The sequence below is a fragment of the Taurulus bubalis genome, assembly GCF_910589615.1.
Source record: "Taurulus bubalis genome assembly, chromosome: 1".
In the NCBI taxonomy this organism is placed as follows: domain Eukaryota; kingdom Metazoa; phylum Chordata; class Actinopteri; order Perciformes; family Cottidae; genus Taurulus; species Taurulus bubalis.
This window is the reverse complement of record NC_136589.1, coordinates 2,863,337-2,873,483: the sequence shown is the minus strand read 5'-3', so window position 1 is coordinate 2,873,483 and position 10,147 is coordinate 2,863,337. Positions and strand designations below refer to the sequence as shown.

At 37.6% G+C, this 10,147-nt stretch overlaps 1 protein-coding gene across 1 annotated transcript in view; it reads left to right on the top strand.

The window, feature by feature from the left end:
* Positions 1-9,885, top strand: part of hcn5 (hyperpolarization activated cyclic nucleotide-gated potassium channel 5) — a gene marked incomplete at both ends in the record, with an annotated part of 11,601 nt that extends 1,716 nt beyond the window's left edge. The window contains 8 exons of the mRNA XM_079226679.1: positions 490-594; positions 3,229-3,366; positions 4,904-5,065; positions 5,674-5,767; positions 5,880-6,007; positions 6,716-6,862; positions 6,947-7,184; positions 9,713-9,885. Coding sequence (XP_079082805.1) covers positions 490-594; positions 3,229-3,366; positions 4,904-5,065; positions 5,674-5,767; positions 5,880-6,007; positions 6,716-6,862; positions 6,947-7,184; positions 9,713-9,885 — 1,185 coding nt within the window. The remainder of the gene's footprint in view (positions 1-489; positions 595-3,228; positions 3,367-4,903; positions 5,066-5,673; positions 5,768-5,879; positions 6,008-6,715; positions 6,863-6,946; positions 7,185-9,712) is intronic.
* Positions 9,886-10,147: the final 262 nt, after the last annotated feature.

Genomic DNA, 10,147 nt, shown 5'->3' with positions numbered 1-10,147 from the left:
AAAATACAAAAAAGAGAAAAATCATTAGATACAAGAGTAGAAGTATAAACCATATATATATATATATATATATATATATATATATATATATATATATATATATATATATATATATATATATATATATATATGAAACGATGTATTTAAGTGTAAAAGAAGTAACAAATGTGAATTGAATAAGGTAAATAAATATAGTGAAAACTATATAGATAACGAAAAACTAAAAAAGATTAGATACAAGAGTACAAGTAGAATAGCAAATAGAAACTAAAATAGAAAAGTAAACTCGAGCATGATATTGAAAAGGTTATTTTGCACACATGGTATATTGAAAAGTAATAATAGATTCCCATTCGTGCTTCAGAGACACGTTTCCTAGCTCCATCATTTTGGATGAACTCGCCCTCAAAACAAAGCCCCCGCTGCGGTGTTTAATTATGCATGTGGTCCGGGTCCCGCGTCCTCATCCGTCTCTCTGTCCGCTCACAGGAAGCTATTCTGGACATCAAGCGGATCCGAGTCAGCTACCTGAGGACGTGGTTCATCCCCGACGTCATCGCCGCCTTCCCCATCGGCTACATCCTGCTGTTTGCGGTAATAATGAGCAGCTTGTTGAGGAGGAGCAATGTGCTGCTGCAGCATTTTGTCATCAAACAATCACCCTCATTGCTGCAATAGTTTATTTCTATTTTTTAGATACTTGACAACCGGGTTAATTAATTGAGATCCAGGTTCCTTGTAATCACATTTAATTGTTGTTTTTCAGACAGCGAGAAGATTAATTTGCTCTCAGCAAATAATGTTTGTATTGTTTTCCTGACTGTGTGTATTTTATGGATTCTGGTTCTTTGTCTCAATTAATTGCACTTGTCATAATTAACAAGCTGTTGAAGCAGAGAAAGATGCTGCGACATCATTTATTATAATGTCCAAATATGAACAAATGATCTCAAACTTTGTTTTTACATCTCTTTCTTTAGATAGATAGATAGGTAAATAGGTAGATAGATAGATAGACAGATAGATAGATAGATAGATAGATAGATAGATAGATAGATAGATAGATAGATAGATAGATAGACAGACAGACAGATAGATAGATAGATAGATAGATAGATAGATAGACAGATAGATAGATAGATAGATAGACAGATAGATAGATAGACAGATAGATAGATAGATAGATAGATAGATAGATAGATAGATAGATAGATAGATAGATAGATAGATAGATAGACAGATAGATAGATAGATAGATAGATAGATAGATAGATAGATAGATAGATAGATAGATAGATAGATAGACAGATAGACAGATAGATAGATAGATAGATAGATAGATAGACAGATAGACAGATAGATAGATAGATAGATAGACAGATAGATAGATAGACAGATAGATAGATAGATAGATAGATAGATAGATAGATAGATAGATAGATAGATAGATAGATAGATAGACAGATAGACAGATAGACAGATAGATAGATAGATAGATAGATAGATAGACAGATAGATAGATAGATTGGTAGAAAGGTAGGTAGGTAGGTCGATCGATCGATAGGTAGGTAGATCGGTTGGTAGGTAGGTAGATTGATTAGTAGAAAGGTAAGTAGGATAGATAGATAGACAGATGATAGATAGATAGATATGTAGGTAGGTAGGTAGATAGGTAGATAGGTAGATAGGTTGATCGATCGGTAGGAAGGCAGGTAGGTAGGTAGGTTGATTGGTCGAAAGGTAGGTAGGTTGATAGGTAGGTAGGTAGGTAGGTAGGTCGTTAGGTAGGTAGGTAGGTAGGTAGGTTGATCAGTAGAAAGGTAGGTAGGTAGGTCGTTAGGTAGGTAGGTTGATCGATCGATCAGTAGAAAGGTAGGTCGGTAGATCAATCGGCCAGTAGGAAGGTAGGTAGGTAGGTCGATTGATCGGTAGGAAGGTAGGCAGGTAGGTCGTTAGGTAGGTAGGTAGGTTGGTTAATCGATCGGTAGGAAGGTAGGTAGGTAGGTCGTTAGGTAGGTAGGTAGGTTGGTTAATCGATCGGTAGGAAGGTAGGTAGGTAGATCAATCGGCCAGTAGGAAGGTAGGTAGGTTGATCGATCGATCGGTAGAAAGGTAGGTAGGTTTTTCGGTAGGAAGCTAGGTAGATGGATGGATGGATAGATAGATAGATAGATAGATAGATAGATAGATAGATAGATAGATAGATAGATAGATAGATAGATAGATAGATCCCACAAGGGGAAATGTATACGCTATAATTTATAGATACAAATAAAGCAATATTAAATATACACATATACATAATATATACAACACAAATTTGGAATATTAAATCAACTAACTAAACAATAGTGCAAAGATCAATACTATATATTAGATTAGATATTTACAAGTAGGTTCATTAATTGTAATCCAGATTCGATTGTATTAACATTAAAACATTTTAGAGAGAACTAACTTTTTCATGGAACTGTGATTCTGGGTTTTGTATTTTAAATAATGATAATTAAATAAAAGGATGCTTATAACTAGTTGCACTTCAAGTAATACGACGCTTTCAATTCATAATGAACGAGCCGTTGGAGCAGAACAGCCGGCAGCGCTCTCATTATTCGTCCGTTCACAAACACGATGATGCACTTTGTTCACGTTGGACTTGTTTACATTAATCTTGTTCTTTACATATTAGATATTTACTACAGGTTCATTAATGTAAACCTGTAACATAGAAACGTTTAAAAAGTGTGTTCATCATGGGAAAAAGCAAACTTAAAATGTTATTCCTTTGCTTTTACCAAAGGTTTGTTTGTATCGTTGGCTTAAAATTGTGTATTTTATGTAACTGTAATTTTGGTTTTGTATTTTAAATTATGATAATGTATACAATGACCCTGACAGCTACTAGTTATACTTGAAGTAACACGACATTTTTAATTCATAATGAAAAAGCTGTTGAAGCAGAAAACAGCCAACAGTGTTTTGCATTATTAGTTCACAAACATAAAGGACTTTGTTTCACTTTATTTGGTCATCATGATTTATGAATAGGAACTTATGTCACTCAGATTCAAGTACAAATACTTCAAGTACAAATACAACAAAATGCAAAAAAAATATGTATTTGTGTAATAGTTTGAATAAAACAATAAGGGGAAATGTTGAATTTGAGACAAGACATATTAAGTAACAATAATAATAACTAAAAACATCTGTATTTTATGATCCCAGGACTTACATTACCACAACGACGACAACCCGTCCAAGACCAACAAGATGATGAGGATCCTGATGTTCGTGAGGATCCTCAGCCTGATCCGGCTGGCCCGGGTCTCCCGGCTGGTCCGGTTCTTCAACGAGGTGGAGAAGGTAAGTTCAGATCATAACCAAACACAATACATCTTGGAACTACATCTTTATTGCTCTATGTTTGATTATTTGATTTAAATTTAAATGTTGTGTCTTATTTAAATTTAAATGTAATTTATTTTCTAAATTATTTGCTAAATTATTTTTAAAATGTATTTTTAAATTCATTTTAAATTTATTTTAAATTCATTTTAAATTGATGAAGACATTCTAATTTTTTTTTTTTAAATCTACATTTTTTTTGTCATTCTTTTTTACATTTTTAAAATGTATTTAAAATGTATTTTATTCTATGTTTTAAGTACAATTCCTTGTGTGGGTAACATACTTGGTCAATAAATAATTCTGATTCTGATTGCGTGTTGCGTAATGTACGTTGTCTTCTAGCTGCAGAAATAAACTGTTTGTTTTTAGTTGTAATGGTGGAAACTCTCGCTTTGGAACGAGAAGTTTTCCATCCTGGTTTTTAATTTTGTTTTAATCTGTTTATTTAACTAATCCCCCAGAAGGCCACAGGGCTCCTCCTCCCCAAGGCCGAGTTAATCTTGGCTCGCTCGTCCGTCTCCGCTTTGTGCCAGCTCATGTTTTGGTCTTCCAGGTTTTATTCCGCCTCATTTCCAATCGCATGATCCCGCCAACGCAAGTCTCCTCTTCCCAGTTTCAATCAGAGGATCGGTGGTTCGAGCCCCGGCTCCGCTAGTCCTTGTCGTTGCGTCCTTGAACGAGACACTTAACCCCAAATTGCTCCCCGTCAGCTAAATAAAATGTAATGTAATGTTTCAGGCTTGCTTTGGGGTTTTTCTGTTCCAATCCCAAAGTTTCATATTTCTATTCATTTATTAGTACCTTTATTTAACCAGATACGTGACTTGAGAACCAGTTTTTACATTACAACGTCATAATGTGTACATATATATACAGCAACGGTGTTTTGTTGCCCTAAATCCCAGATTACAAACGCACCATTTTCCTGTGGAATCAGGGATTATTGCCGTTATTCCATCTGCACTCGCTTTCTATCGACCTGCAGATTAAGTGGTTTGATTCAGATCATCTGGCTATACCGTTGGTGTGTTTACAGCCGGTTGGGTTTCTCGCCCCGTCGGACTTTCCAGATCAATAAATGTCATCACAACCGATTGAAAATATGAACAAAACTATACGTCTGTCGTAATAAACGTCAAAGAAACCTCCGTTCTGCACAATAAATACGCCGCTTTGATCTTTTTTTAACATTGCTGCATTGTTACACTGTTGCATTGTTGCATTGTTACATTGTTGCATTGCTGCTTTGTTGCATGTTGCACTGTTACATTGTTGCACTGTTATATTGTTACACTGTTGCATTGTTACATTGTTACATTGTTGCATTATTGATCTCCAATCCTCATGGGAGGTGAATTATTCAGGAACGGTTCCTGTAACTCATCCAGTGAGAAAACACCAGATCATTTGGATGTTTTTTGAAGTCACATGACCTCTCCCCATGAAATCACATGACCTCTCCCGTGTCACATGACCTCTCCCATGTCCTCAGGTGTCCAACGCCAACCTGGAGGTGGTGCGCCTCTTCTTCCGCGTCCTGTCCCTGTTCATGATGATCTTCCTGCTGTGCCACTGGAACGGATGCATCCAGTACTTTGTGCCCATGCTGGAGGAGTTCCCCACGGACTGCTGGGTCCGCAAGGAGAACCTCATGGTGACCAGTACCTCTAATACTCCAGGAGTACTACGAGTACATTCAAACAAGTACACCTTTGAGTGTTTACATTGTGTGTAACGTTACTTCTCCTCCACCTCAGAGGTACATGTTGTACTTTTTACTGTACTACACCTCAGAGGGACATATTGTACTTTTTACTGTACTTCACTTCAGAGGTACATGTTGTACTTTTTACTGTACTACACCTCAGAGGTAACTGATGTACTTTTTACGCGACAAACACATGATGATCTTATAAAATATGATGTATTTATGTAGATTAAACTAAACAGGATATTAACACATTAATGCAGAAACATCAGATATAATAGCGAAACATTTTACTGCATAATCAATACTTTTACTTTTGAGATTTTGACAATACTTACATCGCTTTACTGCAGGGGAAGTATTTTCACAGCGTGTTATTAGTACCTTTATGGAATACTTCTTTCTAGCAGGGGATAATTGAACAACAAACATTTGGTGGTACTTTAAACCTCGACCCCACATGCTGTACTTTAAACTCATGTGATATTTGTTGTTGTTTTGAAGCCCCAGATCTACACAACGTGGCATTAACCGTGTTCTCCTCCCTCTTCCAGAACGCCACGGTGAGCGTGAAGTACTCGTGGGGAGTTTTCCGGGCTCTGTCCCAGATGATCGCCCTCTCCTACGGCTCCATGGACGCGCCGACCAGTGGGTTATAGATCTTTCTCCAAATAAAGCCCCGATGGCCCATTCTGCTCAGGTATAAATACCCAGCGCGCCTCACTGATGGAGCTCCGGTGTCGGTGTCTTGTTTCTGCAGATTATGTGGAGATGTGGATCGTCATGGTGAGCATGGTGTCCGGCTGTCTGATGTACACCGTCCTGGTGGCCAACGCCACCACCATGATCGCCAACATCGACCCGGCGGCCAAGGAGTACAAGAGCAAGGTGAGCGAGTGCATCAGTCAGGAATGAGAGGTGAGGCTTATCTTAGCACGTCTAATCTAGGGAGAGGGAGCTTTCATCTAATAAGAGGGGGAGAATTTGTATTGTTTAGTCTCTTACTAATATATTTAATGGCTTATTTATTTATTTATTAAGTCAAGAAAATGCAGTAAGAATGGATGGAATGGATTGGAAAAACTCAATATTTTTGTTAAAATATAATGATCCTGATTAGTTAGTTTATTTAATTTGGTAGGACATCACGGTTACGTTAATTGTTTTATTATTATTTTGTATTTTTTATTAATTCATTTGTATTAACTTTCTATTATTTTATTATGTATGAAGTTTATAAATTATATTATTTTATTATTATTTTTTGAAATAATTATTATGAATTTAATTATTTTTTATTTTTTTATTAATTCATTTGTATTAACTTTGTATTATTTTATTATTTATGAATTTAATGAATATTTCTATTTTTTAATCTTATTTCTTTTTAATTAATTTGTGACTTCATTGTAATATATACAATATGACTAAGTCGCATAAGAAAACCTCAAATAATAATAATAACTGTTGGCATCAGGGCTTCACGTAAGTCAGTTATTTAGTTAGATAATAACAATAATCATCAAAAGTGAAGAAAAGAATAACTTATATTAAGGCTGCAGCCTGCGTTTAACCTTTAACCCTTTAACCCTTCAGATGAGTCGTCTGGAACACTACATGGGTTTCATGAAGCTCCCTCCGGAGCTGCAGCTGCGCATCAGCAACTACTACCAGGCGCGCTACGGGGGGAAGTGGTTCCAGGAGAAGGACGTCATGGACACGGTGTCCTCTGCGCTCAAAGAGGTGCGGCTCACGTTAACTCACGCCTTCTCATTTATTCCTTTATAATATATAATACCTGCGTGTATTTGTGTTTTTATTCTGCAGCAAATCCTCATGGTGATGTGCAGCCGGCTGCTCAGAAAAGTGCCGATGTTTCAGACCAGAGACGAGAACTTCATCAACGCCGTCCTCTTCAAGCTGGAGTACGAGGTCTTCCTGGAGGGCGACGCCATCGTCCGGCAGAACGTCCCGGGCGACCGCATGTTCTTCATCGACCACGGCCAGGTCGTCATGGAGGCCGAGTCCTACGAGAGGGAGCTGTGCGACGGGGACTTCTTCGGGGGTGAGTTGGGTTCACGAGGGTCTGGAGTGTGTCTCCAGACGCAAGAAGTGACGTCAGAGGGGAGAGAAGTTCCACATACGGTCCACTTTAAAGAAAGTAACATACCAGGATGTCTTTTACAACAAGGTTTCAACCCAATTAACTGTAAATATCATGTTAACGCCTCTAGAAAGACGCTGACAAACCAAACCAACCATGTTAACCTCGTGGAAGTCCCTTAAAGAGATGCTTTAGAGTATTCACCTCTAAGAGAGAACCCCTTTTAAAAAGCTCTCACAGAACACATGAGTTTCTGGTTGAGTTAGTTTGTGTTATTGTGTGACTTTAGAGTTGAAAGGGTTAGTTCATGTTCACTAAATTCAAAAATCCTGTTCTGTGAGGGAGAATGACAGCTTTTATCAATGGAGTCTGGCATCGACTTCAGTTCCTCGTCAGAAAGGTGAAGAGGTGAAGATATTCTAAATATAGCGTTCATTGAAACGGATATTGATTCTTCTAAGTGTTTTAAATGCGTCAACAGAAGAACATTACTTTGCTTCATCGACTGCATAAAACACTGAGTGTGTAGAAGTACCTCATAAAACACTGAGTGTGTAGAAGTACCTCATAAAACACTGAGTGTGTAGAAGTACCTCATAAAACACTAAACATCACTTCTGTCCCTTTAACTGTGAAATAAAACAACCTCCTCTCAGCAATATCTGCTTTATCTGAAGCAAAAGTGTTATTGTAATGAATGTTGAAGTACTACGTCATGAATTTAATGAATGGAAAAGATTAAAAAGTGCTTTACACGTTGAGCTCATTGGGTTTGTTTAAACACTTTTATGTACATTATTCATGAGGGGGATTTTTGTATTAAGCAGCATCACAATATTAGGTTGTACTTTCAAATATATGTCCACTGGTTTATGCAGGATAATACTACTGGGATACTGGGATTAGATCACTGGAGGTTTACGTTTAGGAGGTTGTTAAATTAATAATCACACTGGAGTGCATTAACCTGTTATTGAGCTTTGGAAATATAATTTAAAACATAGTATTTTTGTTCTTTGTCCAGATTTATTTTATATATCCTCTTTTTTTCTCCTGAATTGAAATTTAAAATAAGTCCATCAGATTAGCTGCAGTCTCTGTTGAGGAAATTCACGGCAAACTCCATAAAGAAATAAATAAACCTGTCACTTTTACGCCGGATAATCCTGGGACCGCTCGGTGAGCAGTTTTCAGCGGAGCTGTTCTCGACCACAGAAACAGAGCCGCTGAAAACCGCTGACGGATTGTTCTGTGGATTACCTGCAGCAGGGACCATGGTTCTAAAGATGCTGCTGTGGTCGGATATTTAAAAATATGGACAGATGAAATCAAAGAGGAAGGTAACTGAATATAGAGAGGTTGTTTAATTTTAGGTCATGTGGACATTTAGTGCGTTAGTTACTTATTTGAGATCTTTTGATCATTATTTTTAGACCCTTTCCTCTAAGATGTCATATCCAAACTAAAAAGGGTGTATCTCTGCAACCACTAGGGCTATTGGAATAATGTTGGTGTTATAATAAAAGGTACACATGTGAGATGTTGTTCAGATGTAAATATCAGTTTATATGTTACTGGTTAAGAGTAAATGAAGACGACACACAGAAACAAATGAAAACGTTTCAGGTCCGCCTATAAAAAAATATTTCTTTGAAATGATGCAGCTGTAAGGTCCAACTCTAACCCAAATCATAGCTCAATATGTGAACATTCACTAACCCAAATCATAGCTCAATATGTGAACATTCTCTAACCCAAATCATAGCTCAATATGTGAACATTCTCTAACCCAAATCATAACACAATATGTGAACATTCTCTCTGCAAAGGTTGACTTTGATAAAGTGAAGCAGAACAAAGTTAGAGAGGGTTTTAAATCAGAAAATTCAGCCGAGGTCTCATTGGAACCCATTGGGGCCCATTTGGGCTATTTGAATGCTATTTGAATTTTTTCATGTACCAAACCATATTTTTTACTTGTAGATTATGTATGGTGTTCAATACATCCAAATACAGCAGTTTTGGGCTTTTCTTCATAAAACAAGCTATGATTTACAGTTTTATATAACAATCGCCCTCCCTGTTTTTTTTAAAGGTTTTAATAAGGTGAAATGGAAGTAAACAATCCGTGGAGTTAGATTTTTAAAAGTTTCTGACAGATTTTTCATAGCTCAGCAGTAGTTTATTTGCATATGTGAGCAAGAAGCATTATTAAAAACAAATGTTAAATCCCTATCAAACCAAAGATAAACAAAAAAAATCTATATTTTCCAATTTGAGGGATTTATTTAATTCTCCGGCTTTAAGTGGGAACAGGTCCTAATCTGTTTTTTGGCGGCGGACCTCTGCAGCGTTTAGAGCTAAGCAGGCTTCCCGAAACAACTCGGCCGAGTCCGGTTATTTAATTTGGGATTAATTGTCAGATGTCATCCCGCGTCATTAGGGTTTACGCGCTTCATTAACTCGCTCTGGTGGTTTCCCCCCGACAGAGACGTGCGTGCTGGCCAAAGGAAAACATCTGGCCACCGTGAAGGCGCTGACCGACTGCCAGTGCTTCTCTCTGTCCTGGGACGACTTCCAGGAGGCGCTGGAGGGCTTCCCGGATGTCAAGAAGGATTTAGAGACGCTGGTGCCGCTCGACCCCGACGGAGAACTCGTGTGAGACCACATGCAGCGCTTTGGACTGGCTTTTTGTTTTTTACTGTACGAAAAAGGACACAGGAGATTTATATTTTTCCTGGATATTTGTTGTGATTACATGACGGACAGTGAGACTGATTCCTCACGTGGACAGTTTTGATCTGACCGATCATTATTCAGTCGCTTATGAATGAAATAAACCAAGACCTCGGCAGAAAAGATGGGTCAAACGATCTCTGCCTCCTTGTTGATGCTGCGATTTACAGCCTCGATGTTTTGGAAAC